The 19,088-nt window shown below is 38.3% G+C and overlaps 1 protein-coding gene across 1 annotated transcript in view; it reads right to left on the bottom strand.

The window, feature by feature from the left end:
* The window catches only part of PTPRN2 (protein tyrosine phosphatase receptor type N2), a 642,799-nt gene that overhangs the window by 399,665 nt on the left and 224,046 nt on the right, over nucleotides 1-19,088 (bottom strand). Inside the window, exons 6-7 of the mRNA XM_029961907.1 lie at nucleotides 16,140-16,302; nucleotides 3,350-3,824 (exon numbers count right to left, since the gene is read on the bottom strand). Of these exons, the coding sequence (XP_029817767.1) occupies nucleotides 3,350-3,824; nucleotides 16,140-16,302 (638 nt within the window). The remainder of the gene's footprint in view (nucleotides 1-3,349; nucleotides 3,825-16,139; nucleotides 16,303-19,088) is intronic.

The raw sequence follows: 19,088 nt of genomic DNA, 5'->3' as shown, positions 1-19,088 counted from the left end.
AAATGGGAATGGGGGAACAGGGCAGGGAATAACATGAGAAAAAAAATGGCCAAAGGCCCTAATCCAGATAATGCTGAGATAAGGTTCACTGCAGGTCCTCCTGGTTCACTAAAACCCAATTTTATATAGTGGAGCCTCCTTTTCCTTCCATGTTGGTGTTCCTGCCCTGGCCATTGCCACCTGGGCACAGTTCATCAAATGAGCTCCTAAATGCCTGTGTTGAAATGAGTAAAACTTTGGCATTATATGTTACTTTTGGCATATAATTATATTAAGCATATAATTTAGGACCAAAGGCAACATCCAAAGCCATTAAGTATGAGGAACTTCATGTTTTTAGTACACTAGGAGGGACAGTCACCAAAGTGTAACAGCCTGGTGAAATGTAGATCTACGTGAAGAATCTTGATAACTTCACGAGGCTACTGTTACGATGTTAGTCCACGTCCATATTAAATATGGATGTTTCCACTTCTTGTTATGGCACTTGTTCACGTTTGCAATAATTCCCAAATTATTGGATAAGGCTGATACACAGATAAACATCAGTGCATCTGTTTACAAACACCTTTCGGTAACGTGGTGAATGTATAAAATCTGAAAATATTGTTGGAGAAAGACTAAAAAGCAGATGGATACTGCAATGGTACAGCACTTAAGCAGCAAAGGTGCTCGAACATGCATGTACTCGTGCACAACTTTATACTCTCCAACTGACCCCTTCTGAAGGGACTCAGCAATGTCAGCCACGTTTCACAGGGCTTGTACCACAAACCAGATTTCTCCCTTAGCTCCAGCTTTCCACGCGAAGAATGCAAGTTGCCTTTCATAGTTGCCTTGGAACCATGATGACAATAAAGGCATAAATACCCTAAGTGATGTAATTTTTATTGTAATTTTTGGTATAATTCCCTAGTAGTTAACATCAGCACCTTATGAAGGGAGAACAGCTTCTTACTGTATAGCAAGTAAATCATGCCTCATACTCCACTGGCACAATTACCAAAGCCAACTTGCCTGACCAACACATGGTATGGCAGCAGTAACTTTGTTAGAAGTCTCACAGAGTGGTCTGTCTTCTTCAACCCCATCACCCTACTGACCACACATTAACTGTACACAGCAGTTGAGTGCTGTATGGAATGGTGATCCCAGCTCTGCAAGGCAGAGGATGTACAAAAACATCTTTCTTCCATAAACATGGAAGTTTGCTATTTTTTTAAAGACTTCTGAATTACTAATTTTTTGACCTTTTCAAAGCAACAGAGAGATGTGTTCTGTAATATTTAACACATCAACAATGAGGAGACTAAAACAAACCACATAAAACCAAGCTAAATTCTAAATACAGCTGGTGCAGAAGAGAGATTAACAATTCCAGTATTGCACAGTGACTACAAAGGCAGTACCCACGCACATCACACTATTCCTAGAGGCAACAGCTTCCAAATCTGATAGAAAAATAGCTCCACATTTTCTTCTCTTTTATTTCTCCCTCAGGGTGCCTTGTTAGCAGATTTACCTGCCACTGTTTTGCAGCAATTCTCAGGACTAATCGGCTCAGTACCTTCTGGATTGTTCTCCCAGTCCAGTTCCTTTATCTAATCTTGTATCAGATGCAGCAGAGAACTGAGCATCTCATGCTTTCCAGCTTTTTAAGAGTTCTGTGGTTTACAGAGTGCAAGACAGAAACAACCTGCAAGTGTACAAGAACCCTGAAGTGCCAGAGAGGTAGGAGAAAGGTTAAAAGCAGAAGGAGATGATGCAGTCAGCCTGGGAAATCTGAACCCAGACCACCACCATTCCAATGGACAGCATTTTAAGCAATGAATACACTGGGATCTGTCCTCACCACTTACTTATGAGATTATTAAGTGGCTCAAAAATACAAAGGAAACCATATTATTTTCTACTCAATTCATAATGTTATGTCAATGCAACATTTAAAAGCAACTGCCATGGCAGAAGTTCCTACAGGGCATATTATGTATGAGAAGTCAAAGCAGTACAACCCAGTGAATTGTGAAACATGTTATTCCCCGTAAGTGTTAAGCATTTTTTTCCCAGTTGGCTCCTACCAGGAAAGGTGAAGTGGAACAGCTGGAGGATAATGAAACCAGCGTGTGCCTAGTTTGTTTTGAGTCTAGCAACAAAATTGTCTAACCTGTGCAAGAGACTTACAGTGCCACCTGGATTTGATTTTACATTATAGTTCGTTCCTTGAAACCTATTATCTCTGGGCACCATACCAAGAATGCTTTGACTTTTGAGCATCCTGTAGATTGCAAGCATTATCATTCCTCTGCTGCAACTTTGACATTTCTATGTGTTTGTGTGTGTTCTGGTTTTGGGGTTTGTTGATTTTGTTTTAACCAACAACAAAACAAATCAAAGAACATTACACTTTATGGATGATAACTACAAGAAGGATGTAAAGGAATACATATCACCAAAATCCTCTGGGACAGTGGTGACTGCAGTGTAACAGATGCAGGTGCTTGACAATGGCTGAGGATCAATTCTTTCATTTTTCAAGCATTCTGAACCACTGGAATAACATCAATATTAAGATTAATTTAAAGTAACAACAAAGTTAATCAGAATTATAAAGTCTATGTGATCCCCAAGATTCGTTTTATAATGCAGTGCTTAAAGCTTATCACAGAATCTTGTGGAATGTTACCCTCCATCTTCATTTAAATATTTGTCAAACTATCATGTACAAAAGAAACCAGGATCTGGTCATTTTTAAACAGCATTTGCAAAAAATAGATGAAAATCCAGCAAATGGATTGTTTGCTACAGAATGTCCAGACAAAACTAAACACAATGCCACCCTCCTGTATTAGTCATGGAATTGACAGACTCCTTCCTTCTCTGTGTTCTGCACCAGAATTTATCTCACTTCTGTGCTTGACTTCAAATTTTACCCATGGTCCTTGAATTTCTAGTTAAATAAAGAGATATGGAACAAAACCAGGCATTTCAAATTACCTTTATACAGTGTGGGATGACTGCATGAAAACAGATTTGATAGCAAAGATATAACCATAATTACGTGCTGTTTGTAAAATGCTTTGAAAATATAACAAGTTACATAAATGCTCTGTCTTACTGAGTGCCATATATTTCTGCATGCATATGGAGGGTGGGTTGAAGAATGTGGGCAGATGTTTGCAGGGAAAGAGTAGTTAGAATGGTGAACATTGTTACTGTGTTATGGTAGATATAAATATGCCAATAGTAGGAGATATATCAACTGTCTAATTTTGTTTTCTTTCTCTCAAAAATGTTCACTGAGCATGAGGGAAACTTCAGACAAGATAAAATAAGTAAATATCAACTTTACCATCCACTACAGTCAGAGGGTCCTTGGGATCATCCTGGGAAGCAGATTTATGACTCAGCACCTCAGGGGTTGGCCTCAGCACTCCAGAAGCAGGCCTTGGCTGGAACAGCTTCTTCATTTTAAAATCTTCTCCTTTTCCTTTGGCAAAACTTCCATCAAAAGGACTGACTTGTGTGGAGTAGAATCTATCAGCATAAACCTGAGACCCTTTAGTCCTGCTGTGAGGGCTTTTGTCGCTGCTTTGTGCTGACAAGTTCTGGGTGATGTAGGTGTGCAGTGCAGCCATCAGGGTTTTTTGGTCGAGCCCCATTTCTGACTCTGGTGAGAACTTCTCCCTCTGGCTCTGGCTGAAGGTCCTCCCACGGAGGTTCTCAGCGAGCTGTTGCTGGGATTTTGATGGACGGGCCAGAGGAGGAGCTCGCTCTTTGGGGTTCTGCCTCGAGTAGTACCTGACAGGATCATTGTAGATGTAGCTCTGGAGAGAGAAGAAGGTGGGAAAAAGGAATGGATCAGTATTGCTTTGTAATGGTTACTGTTGTGCCGGAATCTGAGGCATAATCCTCAGTGCTTCACAAACCAGGAAAACAATAATTGGAACCTGTAACGTGAATGTCGATTGCGAAGCTCAACATGTGGAGTTTGCTTCAAAGAGGCATTATCACTTTGGTGCAAATTGTGTGAAACAGTTGATTAAACTATTAAAAAGCCTGAGAAAGAGATTGATCGAACCTGATGTTGACTATATATGTATTGTTTGTATTCAGTCAGAAAAAGAAAATTTAGTAAATCCACTTTCCCTTTGGTTTTTACTAAAGTTGTGGGGATAACTATTTTTTCAGGTTGCTAACCAAAAAGTAGCATGTCAAATTGAAAATATCATTTTTAGAAGAACACCAAGAAAGTAAAACAATTCTTTGGCATGCATGAAATTTTTCGTTCTATTTTAAATTCTTTTTTTTTTCCCCACTAAATTAAATGTCTCATCAATCTGTCCTCTGACAGTATAAAAATGTAAAAATAATCATAAAATTGGTTTTTAATTAATTTATTATTTTAATTAATATATTGTTTTCAACACAGTAAATTAAACAATAATGTTAATCAAGCTAAACCCACATTTTTATTGAAGAAGTACTGGTGAAAAAAAAAGTGGAAACGTGAACTTGCACTATTTTTTTCTATTTTCAGTTTCATATTTTCATGGAAACACCAGATGGAAATTATATCTACTGTCATTTAATCCTAAAGACATTTTTGCTATGATCACAACCTTCACTCCCTGCTAAATACAAATTTGAACTGAGAGGTTTACTTATATCCAGAATTATTCCAATTAGATTCTTTGTTTATAATTCCCTTAGGACACTTTGCTGAAGTTGCATCCCATACTATACGTGTGTTGAAGAATGGGTCCTGCTTCTCAGCTGTACTTTCCTGGTGCCACAAACTACATCACAATCTGGGAAACTTAGGACAGGGACTATTTCAGCTCTCACTGCTATAAATTATAGTGAATCACTGATGTCCCTGTGCACTGATAGTGTAATTTAAGACAGAATGAGCTGCAAAATACAGAGAGGGTGAAGAGACTATATGCCCCAGAACAGAGCCATTAGTAGGATTCAGACAGAAAAATCATTATTTATGTATTTCTTAATGTACTTTGTAAAAGCAAAACAAATAAGGTTGGTTAGCTATTCCAGAGATGAAATAAAACTTTCAGATTTTATCTGGGTCTTTATTCCTGAACAATAGTTTTGCTCTCCGTCTGAACAATTTTATTTCTTCTGATAACAATCAACGGATTTTATAATAAATATTAATATCTCTTGCTTTCCAATAGGGTTTTCCACTGCTTAGGAAATGATTGAAGAGGTTCATTACGTGGTTCCATATAATGATCTGTAGGTTTATGGTTTATGCAACTTTATCACAGAGACAAAAGGCACTTTGGCTACTTTGGCTTGTGATCCACCAATGCAAGGCTTTGGGGTTCTGCAGGTGGTGTTTAACATAGAAACGTGCTTTGTGAAAGCCAAGAAACTGGGCTACGCTAAGGCAGTGTCAAAGAATATAGAGCTAGAGATCAAACAGCTTTGTGTATGAAACATTTCAGTGTCCCCCAGGAACGGTATCAAACAGCAGCAGCGCAGCTCTGGTTCAGTGCTCCAGCTGCAGGGTACGCACTGCTCTGATCAACACCGAGGGGGAGCCAGTTGTCAAAATGCAGCTTGAACGCTGTTTACATACTTAACAGCAAACCCTAGATGTGAAAAACTTACAGTCGTATGTATTTCTCTATCAGTGGCAACGGGTCTTTGCATGGGGTAATTAACTCTCTAATGATGCTCACTCCTGAGAAGGAGCTGCCGAGGGTGGCACAAAGCACCCCCAGACGCGACAAGTACTTCCCTGAGAATTCACAAAAGCTGCCGCCTGCCTTTGCCACTCGTACTCCCTGCCTGGCTGCCTTTCGGAGGACCTTCTGGGGACAAGGGAACGAAGAACAGGGAGCTGGGAAAGGGAGAATCATGATGGGGGAAGAGGACATTCTCTATTCAGACACGACGTCAGCTCAATCCAGTTTGGGTAAATGCACACTATTTTGGATCCCTGTTCTATATCCAGCTGGGGTTTTTTGCCTCTTAAACTTTACTAATAAATCAAGTTTTAAAGACGAAAAAACTGCTAGGCACTGTCAAACCACTGTGAAAGATTAGGATCAGGAGATGTGGGCTGGCTTTTGATGAACTATTTAACAACTCGAAATATCCTTTAACAGTAACAGATCAGTTATATTCTGTTCTTGCAGACAACAAGCACATCAAGAAAGCAAAGACCACAAACCCACCAAGTGATTGTACATAAATTGGATAGAAGTGTGTGCCAGTCCTGGGCTCAGCACTGCACCTCTGTCAGGAAGGGGCAGCCTCTCAGAAGCTTGACAGGTCACACCTTGGGCAGTAAGGGATGAAATATTAAAAGTCTAATTAAAGTAAAGCACTGACAGCTCAGCTGTCTTCACAGTGTACTCAGATACCAGCCCATCTGATGTAGCTTACTCTGACTTAATTAAGAGTGACTCACAGTTGTATGGCAATCCTTCACTTGGAGGAGAGAAAAATCCCCTTTTCCACTGCCCCTATCTCCAACAAAACTCCAAAAATGTATGTGCCAACTGACACACATAAGGTGAAATCCAAATAAAATGGCAGCAGAGATAAATGCAATCCTAAACTATGGGTTTGTCTAAGTAGCATGGGAAAAAGAATCTATTTTTTTTAAAGAAAAATATAGAAACATATCTCTTATATGTAGTTTAGAATCCAGTGACAATTTACATCTCAAGTTATTAATAACAATTGCAGACCACTGTGATAATCTTATTTGAAGGGTTTTTTTCAAGCTAACCTCCTGAACATGGACATTGCTAGTTTGACCCATGTCAAAATTGAATGGCATTATCCATGGTTAATGAAAAGAAGAGTCTGTAAATTCCCATGTTGGTGCCTTTGGAGAATCTTCTAACATCATGGAGAAGGAGAGAGAAACAGGGAGCTGGAAAATGTTAAAAAGAAAATGAGTTTCTGGATTGATTAAACTGGATTTATATCAAGTACTGCCAGTAATAGCACACAAGAAACCCAAACATACTTTAAGTGAAATGCGCAAAAACTAAAAAAGAACGCAGCAGTTACAATATAGATGGTTTATACCAGCAGGGTTAGAATACAAGCCCCTGTTATTATCGAGAACATTTTATTTTTAATAGGTAAAATACTGTTCAATTGTCTCATGTCACTGATGCAACATCTTTTCAAAGTACTCTGAATTGCTAAAACCCCAGTTAAAAAAAAAATAAAATCTTATTTCTCCATCTGCACAGCATTTTCCTCTCCTTCACCACCTTTCAAATAAGTTATCTCAATAATTCCCACATTATCAAAAAAGCCCACACACTAACCTTTCTGAAGATGGAATTGTTAGGGCAATGTCTTGTATGGTTTAGGTTTGTAACTAACTGACATTTTCTGCATGAAAGTTCACAGAAGGGCACATTAAATTACACTGTGCAGACGCACTATGCAAAAGTCCATGGACCACATATTTTTATTAAAAAAAAAATTAAAAGAGGGGGGCAGGATTAGATACATACAGCCCAGTGCTGTTCAATTTATCCACTAAAGGGTAGATTGATTTGAGCGTTTTGCCCAAGTGCAGGAAAAATGGAATCCAGTTTTTGACAAAATACTTCCCTTCTTGCAGATACAATTGCTAAAACTTGAAGGAATATAGAGCTAACAAAAACCCCCTTAAAAATGCATAAAGAAGTAATATTCCACCCTCAGTTTGATGTGTTTTCAAATATTAATTTATGTTTGCTACTACCTAAATTTGGTTGGAGCGTGAGTCCACTTACAATGCTTTATTTACTGTACCTGTTTGAAATAGTGGCTGTGTGGTCTCTGAAATTAGAAAATGGAATCACAACAAACAGTGGAAGGCCCTTCTTCACCCATGGTGGGATAAAATAATATTTTCCAAAGACTGTCAGAAATGAAATTATCTCATACCTTAACTCAGTGTGTGGAGTGAAAGAAGTTTAGCTTTTTCTACCAGACACAGTCTAGATCCTTTACAACCCACACAAACTTGCCTCATGTGAGCTCACTACATGGGAGATACATATACTCACGTGAACCTCTAAAATAAACAGCAGCACAAGCGGCACTGCCTGATTGTTAAGTCAAAGTGTAGACTATGAATTTGTACCTCTCAATTTACCTTTAAATTAAGAGAGAAATTGAGAGAAAATTGAGAGAAATCCACCCAACAATGAAACCTGAGGCCAAACGTTGTGGAGTGGATTACAGTGCAAAAGTCCCTGGGATGGAGCTGAGTAAGCAGAACAGCTCTGTCCTTAGAGCATCACAGCTGAAGTAGCAAGTCTTGTGCTAACAAAGCCTTAATTTTTTCAGCTGTTGTTCCCATACAGTGCTGTCCTGTCAGGATATCTTGGCAGGCTTCCAGCCAGGTTCAAACAGGCTGAAAGGGGGGAACTCCTCTTTACAAGCCTCTGTGTGCTGGAGACATGATACTACACACTATGCACCAAAGTCAGAGGAAGGTTCCTCTGAAAATGAAAGCTAAAGCCAAAGAAAGAATTGAATGTTTTGACTAAAAATGGAGCAAAAGCCTTTTCTAGCAGCTGATAATGAACTTTTCACTTACTATAATGATATTATAGCATGCATAAAACCCAAGAAAGTGGAAGATTAATTTAGAGCCCAGAAACTGGTAGAGAGGCCAAACCCGTGCCTCCTGCAGTGATGGGATAGCATCAGGCCATAGCCTTTCAACAGACTCACAGGCTACAGGCAACAGGCACCACTACAGTCATCTCACCTGACCTACTGTTTCACTAATAATTTTCTGTAACTATCTTCTATCTTTCTGAAAAATACAATAGCTTTGAAACCACTTAAGAACTACATCAGAGAAGTAACGGTGGTAAAGATTCTTAATTAACATCCTGTACTCTGCAGTGTCAAAAACTTAATCAAGCAAAAGGAGTTCTCAGAGTCTGTTGTGATCAAAACTAATGCTGATTTTGCTTCCTAATTCTCATTGTGAAAGCACAGTGCAAGAGGACTGGCCGGGGTCTGACTGTATAGCATTTAATAATCTGTACTGCTGTAATTTCAGTTGATAGAGTTTTGACTGTGAGCAGCATATTCTACCACTCTTAAACAAAATAAAAGGAAAAAAAAAGAGAGGACAAATGCATTGGCTTCTTTCATGTACAAGTTACTATTTAATAAATTCACTTTTAAGTCTCAAATGTTCCCAGCCATTCTTGATCTCCCTTGAAATGACCATAGTTGCATGCCTACCTTCAACAGACTTTCCAGCATGGACAATTTTATCATTAGCTGATGTTTCTTTTACTGCTGAGTAACTCACTGTCTTTAGTCTTCTTAACTACCTGTGGGTTTTTCTCTCTGTTTCTGACACATCTCCATCCTATGGGTCAAAACAAAGTTTCCTTTGGGGTAGGAAGAGTTCTGGGTGGTCTTTCTTCAGCATTCATCATTAACTCATCATCACTGCCTGCAGTGGTGTGGGGCTCATTATGGAATGCCAAGGAGAACATCTTGTCATTGTCCTGCACATACTATGGGATGTTTAGAAAAAGGAATAAAAGGGACTCGTAGCATGTAAGCAGGCTGGCAAATATACTCATCTGACAATGTCTTGTGTCTGTCCTGTCTTCTTAATAAACTCGATTTCCAACTATTCCTCTGAGTGAGAGGCTCTTTTCCATGTGCATGTGTGTGTTTGGTGGTCTGAGTGCCAACCACCAGAGTCAGACCACGTGTCCCGTGGTGCCTGTTGGCAGCACCTACTCCACTTGGCTACTGCCTAGAACTGGGGACACAAGACTTTAGGCGTCTTTACTTGACAGGTTCCTCCATTCAGAAGCTCCCTGCATTACCAGTAGGAACCAAAAAGTGACAGCCAATCCCCAGTGGATGGCAGAACTCGTGCAGGGGATCAGTGCTGATAGACCTACCAGGGTGTATCAGCCTCCCTTGCCTGAGAGCAGTTTGTTCACATGCCAATAAGTCTGTTACTTGAGGTTTCAGTGAACGATGTTTCAAACACATTTTCTGTAGGCATATGCTGGTATATTGAGCTAACTCATTATCTAAAGATGATTTACATAGAAACACGAACATCTTCATCTGCCAAAAGCTGAGCACATTAACACCAATTCAATATATCTATAACTCAAACATACAAATCTAGAGAACACTTTTACCTAAGAAATGCAAGCGGAGAGATCTGCAGGATCAATGCCTACAATATTGCTTTGTAACACCATTGAAAGCAACTGTCCATTTGCTGGACAACTGTTTGGGGCAAGGTGAGGTCTTTTCCCTCCATTAAAAATAAAAATTGTTGTTCCACTGTCCTGAAATGTCTACACCAACACACTAACACAGAGGTAGATAAAGTAAGTTTAAATTTCTGTGAGCTCTACCCTTGGATTTGATGAATATGATGGAAAAATAAATATGGAATCCACTTTAAAATTTGTATCAGCTCCATCATCTTCTATTTACTGATCACAGTGTGCTGAAATACAGGGTATAAATATTTGCAAATGACTGCAAACTTGCAGGGAAAATTACAGAAACAGAAACTCCAAACGTGGTATTTGGAAAAAAAAGAGTTGATTTTGAAGTGAAGGATCTGAAAAAGAACCAAATCTTGTTATCCAGTTGGTATTTGAGATTTTAAAAATATCAATCTATGTTTCATCTGGGAATTACTAGAAATTAATTAACTGCCCTTTTAAATAAGCCTCCAGACTTGACACACATCATTTATAATAACATTTCTATGGCACTTGTATCTTCTAATAATTGTAAAAATAATTAATCCTTACAAGATAGCTGTGTGATAAGGGAAATGTTAGATGTGGAAATTCTGTCACTACATCCTACATAAGCTGATAGGTTGTAGGTAAAGGTAGGTGTTAGGTCTGAGACTTGAAGAGCATGATAATGCTCCGTTGCCAAATTATTAATTAAAAAATAAATCACAAGTCACATTAGATCACCAGACTGTGTATTTATGCCACAACCAACATGATTGCAATTTTACTAGGCTTTGTAGCCATGATTCTGTCAGAGTTTTAAAACTACCAGTTCTTCCAGAAAAAATTGCAATCTACACCAGATTCACACAGGATGGCCAAGAGGATAGAAATTACAATGTCTTATCTTATATATTTAAATTAGAGTGGATGGATCACAACTTTAAAATTCCATTTTTTCTCTCTGCTGATCACAGAATGAGTTTAGGCTGACTTGCACCAATATAAACATCCTTATATGGTCAAGAGTAGGGGTTTGTTTGTTTGTTGAGTTTTGGGGTTGGTTTTGTTGGGTTTGGGGGTTTTTTTATGTTCATTACCTTTTTTTTAGGAGGACTGTAATGTTTCTGTTTTGCTAAAAGGAGCCACGGAGAGGAGAATGATCCAAAAGATGAAATATGTTTCTGGGATTTGAGACCTAGCTTTTAGTCTACACTTTACCAAAAAAAAATATTGCATGACCTTAGAAAGGCTGTCTAATTTGTCTGTGAAGGAGGGGTATTAGTTCTTTCCTACTCTGTAATGGTTTTAGGTAAATAAATATATCAACGATTGTGAAATGATTAAATATCTTTGTGTAAGTATGACAATAGATGGGCAATTCTGTAGCTTCAGGGAGACATTCCTTTATCAATTATTCCTGAAATATTTCTATGAAAGTGTTCATGACAGGGTGAATTACATTTTTCCTTACTTATACATAATCCCTCATGTATGAAATATTAAATTTTACATTTATATAAGTAGCGTTTAAAAGTATACATCGCAGGAAGGTTTCTGACCTTTCAGCAGTCAGTCATCAGAGCAATTTCTGATGATCTTCATTCAGTCCTGTATTTTAATCAGTGTTAGATAAATAAGGGTGCTGCCTTTTTTGAATTAAAGTTCCAGATTAAAATGAGCAATGACTGAGTAATTTCGTACTAGTTAATCACAGCAATTATTATTTGCAGATAAGTTCAGAGTACATCTTTGAGCACTTGTGCACTCAGACTCTCTAAAATAAATAATAATCCTTTTAAATAATTATCACACTTCTTGGTTCTTTCGGGAGATCAATTACAAAGATTCAAACAATTGATTTTCAACCCAGCGAAGATACGAATTTTTATTTTATATAATTTATATGAGTTTTTACTAGCACCTTCTCCCCTTTCAGTACCACTACACTGCTGAGCCAAAACCCTCTGGCACTGTCCAGTCGCTTCACCTGTTTCTTTTCCCCCTCATGGTTTTTCAAAGACCTTTAACTTTATCAGCAACTTCTTTGATGTAAAGATTCTGGTTTTTTTCCCAAAAAATCTTTGCTTTAATATTTATAGGAGTTGAAGATTTCTGCAATCACAATACCCATACAAAAAGTCTATCTTGAAAATGATTGTAGCTAAAAACCAAAGAAATAACAGAAATTTCATGAAATTCCCTAATGACTCGGAGATAATTTTCCCTTTCTCCCCACAGTACTTACTGGGGCCTGAATGGCACACAGGCCTGATGAAGATGTTAGCAGCAGGTAGGACCCACCATGGCTGAAGACCTCAGAGGCCAGGTCAGGGGGAAGGAGTAAAAGCAGTTCTGTGACTCTTCCAGCCTTAAAACCCAAACCATAAAATAGAGGCCCCCCGCAACAAGAAATGCAGCCCTAGCACAAGAGTGGTGGCAACTTCCTTATTCCTGCAGCCTGTCCAGAAGGTGTTCTGGAGGAGCCAAAGGAGTATCCAGTCACAGAGTGGAGCTGGGAGATCAAATATGTGAGGAATAGCGTGCCCAGCCATGTGGAGTGGTGGCCACAATTGCTCTCTGATGTTGCGCCATGTCTGAAATGAGCCCTGTGTTATCACAGCAGTTATCTGAGGCATTAAAAAAGTCACAAGTCAGGCTACCAGAAGGCAAAGAGAATATGTACAAAATATAGATTGTTCACAGAAAAACCAGCAATTCCAGGTGTTTTTATTTTCTTCTGATTTTGAGACCTTTAAGTACATTTGGATCACATTTCACATAACTTTTCTTTCTGTGATGACTAAAAAATTTTCTTGATCAGGTTAAAACAGCATAATTGAAATCTCCTGTAACTATTTGAGTGCAGGCATTTAAACTTCTAAAAAAACCACACTGTAAGAACATTCCTCGCTGCCTTGGCTAACGGCTGGTGAAAAGTAGACACCAGGGGTATTTGTTTCCATACTGTTCGTTTTTGCTGCCTCTCTGTTTTGCTTTGTTGCAACAGTCACTGTGGATAAAGGTATTTTTCTCTTCTAGTGTCTCCTTTATTTAAAAATTTCCTCAAGACTCCCGCTGTGGCCCTGCTATGCCAGTGCTCACACAGAGCAGCAGCAGCAGCAAAGCCAGCGAGCTCCCCTTTACAGCCGATGAGCTTTAGCAACACCAGCTACCTGCTGTCCCTTCAAACCCAATAAAACCCTGCTCCTCAGTTTCTGTAGGAATGTCAACATTATAGTGGTTTTTTCAGGGTTTTGGTTTCAGGTGTTTTGGTGTGAGACGAGTTTGTTCTAACTGGAGGGGAGAAGGGCAGGGGAATTCACATATAACTTGAAGCATATGCATTTCTTGCCTCTGTAGCTAAGATAAACCAAGCTTCCTCATTACAAGTATGTGCCTGGCTATGTGTTATTTTCCATGATATATCCGGTTTTGGTATAAAGGCATCATAAAGACTGATAACAAAGCATTTTGTGAGTGGTAAAACTTTCATACAGCCTGAGTGTGTGTGTATGTGTATGGGGGGAAACCAAGAAAATCGAACACAAAACCCCACTAGCTAATGCTTAAGTAACAAATGCCACCAAGTGCCCATTTTCTGAACAACTCTTTTTGGATGAACTAAAGTGAAATGTTCTTTACAACTGTAATCCTCAGGAAACAGACCCACCAAAGCTTCTGCTTTGCTGCTATTTATCCCCTGGCAGAGTCATTATCAGCCTGCTAGATTACAGCCTGCAGTAGATACTACCTAAATACTGAGAAAAAATTTTAAGTTAGTGATAAACTTCAAGTGCTTCAAAAATCACTCAAAGAAGCTCTTGCAATAAATGGTAGACATTATAGGAATTTTGGTCAATCACATGATTTAAGTTTACTGGTGTTACTTCTGTCACTGTTGCATCAAGCCTCAAGCTGACAGTTGTTTGGATAAGGGAAATAGGAAAAGAGTTACCTGCTCTAGGTTTTGTGATGTCTTATTTTATGACTCTGTGCATAGCTGTTGATGTGGTATCTACTTGGTAACTTTGTTCTGATAATACATGCCCTACTGAAGACAGTAGGGCAACTAAAGACTGAAAGTTTGTAAAACAGTTTGACTAAATATATTTATATTAAAGTATAAAATAGCACTTTCAGAGTATAAGAAATATTTTAAAACCTCTTTGTCTTTTATCTTCCTTTGTTTTTCTTGGCCAGAGACCTCTGATATCAGGTTTGGAATAAATCAGAATCCACTCAGGAAGCCTGCTAGAAACATTAAATTTCTGCAAGATTCAGCTGTGCTTCATAGCAGGTAAGGTATCAAAGCAACCAGAGTAGTGTTACATCTCCTATTCCCTGGCAGCAGGAATGAAGTGACAGAGGTAAATATATACTTGAAAGAAAATTATTTTTAAGAAGGGCAAAGGCCCAAAAGTTGCAATTCTGAGTTTAAGTAGGGTAAAGTACCTCTATCTTGTCCTTATTTTTAATCAGAAAAGGCCAGAAAGTTTAAATGCTGAGATCTTGCTACAATTATTTAACGCAGAGCTTTAATTTTTCTATATATTAAATACAAAATAAGGTACCAATATTTTGGTGAAGCATGCAATTAAAGTGCATATGGTAGTCATTTTCAATTTCAAGTGGTACAACCATATCAAAGGCACCTCAAGCAATTACTTTCCTTCCTTCTCCTTTCAAATTGTTAAATTTTATAGGGTTTTGCTTCTTCCTGGAGTAGCAAAAATCCTGGTTTCTCTTTTGTTTAAATGTTAATCCATTAATGAAACAATGAATCAAGATAAAAATACCATGTCCCTCTTGCTTTTAAAGAAGAGCAGTTGCACTTTATTTGCAGAGGTTTGGGAAACATCTCCAGGATCATTTAAAATTCATGATTGATTGCTAATTTTGTAAGATAATTTTCCTTTCCTTTTTTTATTTTAAATTGCAGGTAACACATCTGACTCAATGTCTGTTGTTTTAAAACGCTCCTTAGTAAATACAAGTGTACAGTTTGCTCCTATACGTGCCTCATTTCCAGATTTTCTCCTCTTTATCCCACTCCCCCAGGCTTCAGAGTACCCATCTCCATGGCAACACTCGATAAGGTTGGTGGGTGGTGTTATCACAGCAGGCTTCCCCACAGAAGGTCTCAGCCATATGGATTATTTATGAACTTGCATGACAGCACCAGACCCACTGAAATACTTCTTGAGCAAGTTTTCTTGCCTCTGAAAGCCAGTGATTCAAAACAGAGCAGCCTCGCTACAGCCGGCGCCCATGAGGAGAGAGTGGAGGAAAGGCAGCATGAAGATGGTCCCTGCTCCCTCCTCAAAGCTGCCTTGCTGCTGCCTGCAAGCTTCTCTTGCCCCAACTGAGCACCTAATGACATACACCATAAATCATAAGTGCTATATGTGTCAGTCAGTGAAACTGGAAACAGCGAAACTTGTGCTTCTGACAAGAATAATAACCACGACTAAATGGTTGCTACAGCTGGTGCTGTTGTCAGGAGGTGCTGTTGCAGATACACTGCAGTAGTTCCGTGACTCTGAGTTAGTCCCTGGAATAAAATGGCAGTTTGGCTTTGCCACTTTATTTTCTTCACCTGATTTTTTATCCTAAAGCTTTCAGATCAGCCAGTGATGTTACCACCTTTATCCCACTCTTCCTTCTTCATCACATTCAATTCATCCCTCATTAAGGTAAAATGCTCCAGATTTGAAAAGCTGAAGCATTTACAATGCTGAAGGTGACTCATTTTGAGAGAACTTGGTTAGTACAGTTATGATAATTAATTGGAGGAGGCAGTAAAAAACATCTGGTCTTAAGACAGAGGGGAAATTTGAAAAATAAGGACTCAGAGAAGAAGGAAGCCAAGATCACAGAATATAGGAACCACATTAAAAATACTACCTTGACAGAAGCTTTGTCACTTGTCTTCCTTGGATACAGATTTGTAGATGCAGCCTGGGAGAGGATACCGAGATATTTAAGGTATTGCTGAAGAGACTTGGCCAAGTTCACATCATTTTCCCCATCATAATTTCTTTCATTATCTGCGTTCTGTCCAAAAGTCCTGCACAGCAAAAGCAAGCAAAAGAAAGTTACCAGCCTGTCCAACATACAAACTGGCCAATTAAAAAGCCACTGCAAACCACTGAAGTTAGTCCAATACTTAAAAAAAAAGTCACTCAAAAGCTTATCAACCACGAAAGTATAGAAGATTCACTGTTTCAGCAAAAGTAGTCAAAAAATCTTGTACTATTAACAATTTATGGAATGAATCAAAGCTAATGATTCTACAGTAAATCAAATAAAATGCCACATCAAGGCAAAGATACATTCAGAAGAGAAGAAAACGCTTGCGAAAAGAAAGCGCTTGTAAAAAGAAAGTACACATGAATAAATTGCACCCCAAAGAAATATGAGATGGTTCTAAGATTTAAAAAAAATTGCTGGATGATGATGAGATTCAACACCAATTTGGCCCTGCACCAATTTACAGAATACAAGGAGACTATTGGCTATGCAGAAATAACAGAGCAAGTCAGTTCCAGCAAAGGGCTTGAAAAGAGAATAATGAGACGGAACAAGTATTCCTTCTGATCTTCTCATGTGCCTGGGATTCACAGAATAGTGGTGTTTTCTGAGCGGTTTAGACAGATCTTAGTGACGTTTGCAAAGGAAGGCTAAAAGTTTGATTAAATCATGGCAGTGCAGAGGTGTTTATATGGGATTCAGAGTGCTGTGTGCGATGAATCTGAATTATTACCAGCTGTCCTCATCTATCTCAACAACATGTCAATGATGACGATAATTTAAATGTCAGCATCAGTAACTATTTCATTCCTTGTGGAAGAAAGCAGAGAGAGGGTTCCCAGCTCACTTCCTCCCTTGTGAGTGATGCATTGTTTTGAGGGAAATCACCTTTTTAGTGTCACCATTTCCTACCCACATTCCCCCACACTTCTCCAATAAAGAACAATCCCAGGTGGAAAGGCTTTCCTGCTCAGTGAAGGAATTTGACTTCCAACATCTCTCTGTCACTGTAAATAAAATTTTATTTTAGCAGCCCAACCCTCAGTGTTTATGTAGGGGCACAGCCTGAGAGAGCACTGTTAGATCATTTTCCAAATCTCGGGTTTAATTACATTACTTTATGCACAAAGTAACAGACTTCCTTCCATGCTCACAGTTGTATCAAATGTGTGTCCCTACTAATGTAATGCCAGTAAATGTAATTAATAATCTAATTTACTGTGGTGGCTTTGCAACCAACAGTGCTCACAGGGTTGCTCAATGAAATACCAGAAAACCCTCTACTTCCCCCAGTGTAAAACAAACAGGTTCCCATCAGGCACAGAAACTCTAGGGAAAAAAAAAGGTTACTGCACAGCACTGTAGTAAACTTGAGATAATTTATTGTAAGTCCTTCTTCCTTCCTATGCTGTTCGTGTTTTTCTCATATTTCAGGGCTCTAAATTCTGCCTTGTGATGGAGGGTGGATATGCAGGTAACATCATCCACCTCCTTTTCAACTTAAAGCCAGACTAAAACTATTCTGCAGTTCTAGAAAGAGCTGGGCAGGATTGCTTTCTGCTTCAGTAGAGATGAACTAATCCGAAGAGCCTCTCTTCATAGAAGGGATCCCACTTTCCAACACTCATCTTTCATTCACTGATTAACTCCAACACCTATCTTCTCCTTTCTTCACTAACTTTGAAAAGAAAGGGAAAATGAAAAAAACAGACTGAATTCTGCCCCAAGGATTTCCACTGGAGCTAATGGGAACTGAATGCACAGACAAAAGACAGCATTTAGGTTGGCTTTTCCAACCCTTATTTACAGTATATAATCACTGTCACCGGTGGTAAAAGCAAAATCTGAGCTCTAAGATTTCTCATTTTTCTTATGGAGACAGTAATTCCACTCATGTTTACATTCCACACTAGATATCATATTTTATGCTATAAACATTTAAACAATTAAAATGTAAAAGACTACAAAGCTTTACGTTTCATTTGATGACAACTTTATTAGGATCCTATGAATACATATGAAAAATTTTAAAAAATTTTTATAGTTCACCTTGTTAATGCAGAAATGAAATGCATTAAGTGAGCTATTATTGCAAGCGAATTAAAATATTTCTTTTAAATTTGACAGAGTGATATTGGAAAATGGATGAAACACAAATATATAAAAGCACTTGGTGAGTAGGAGAAATGACAGCTGAGTTCTTGTTATGCATTTTTTTGGAAGTATTTTCAGTTTTAATTTGTTCTGAAAAATTACTTCACATACAATGAACTTTAGAGTAAAAAGGTAATAGCATATAGAATTATTTTTCCACAGAATATTTCCTACAAAACTCAGCACTTTGGAAGCTTTTGTGTGGAGATATCTAAATTACTGTACCTCAGCTATTTCTAGAATGTTCACCATTAATAGATACCACATTTTTTAGAATAAATTTCTCCCTTTTAAGTGCTGAGAGAATCTTATTACTGACTTAATGATGGTTTTATTATAGAAATAATGCTATACCCCATTTCATACATTGAAGTTTGCTGGAAACGTTTGTGGTTTTGCCTAATTGCACCAATGAACACAACTGACATCTATTCCCTGAGTGCAGAATGGACTTTTTTCCTTTATCTTGATACTCTTTCAAGAGAGGGTTTTTTGAAATTTAATAAGGACCCAGGAAATACCACGTACACTCCAGTTAGCCAACAAAGAAAGAACTTTCATCTTGAAATCAAACTCCCACTTTCAGCATTTTTTTTTGAGATGAAATCCATGTCTTCTGTTTCATCAGATTTCATATGCACTAATTTAGCCTAAGTCAATTTACCTTTC

This window comes from Manacus vitellinus, unplaced genomic scaffold (assembly GCF_001715985.3).
Source record: "Manacus vitellinus isolate BGI_N305 unplaced genomic scaffold, ASM171598v3 scaffold_3_pilon, whole genome shotgun sequence".
Lineage (NCBI taxonomy): Eukaryota > Metazoa > Chordata > Aves > Passeriformes > Pipridae > Manacus > Manacus vitellinus.
Note: the sequence above shows the minus strand (reverse complement) of the source record. Positions and strands in the feature narration are given on the sequence as shown.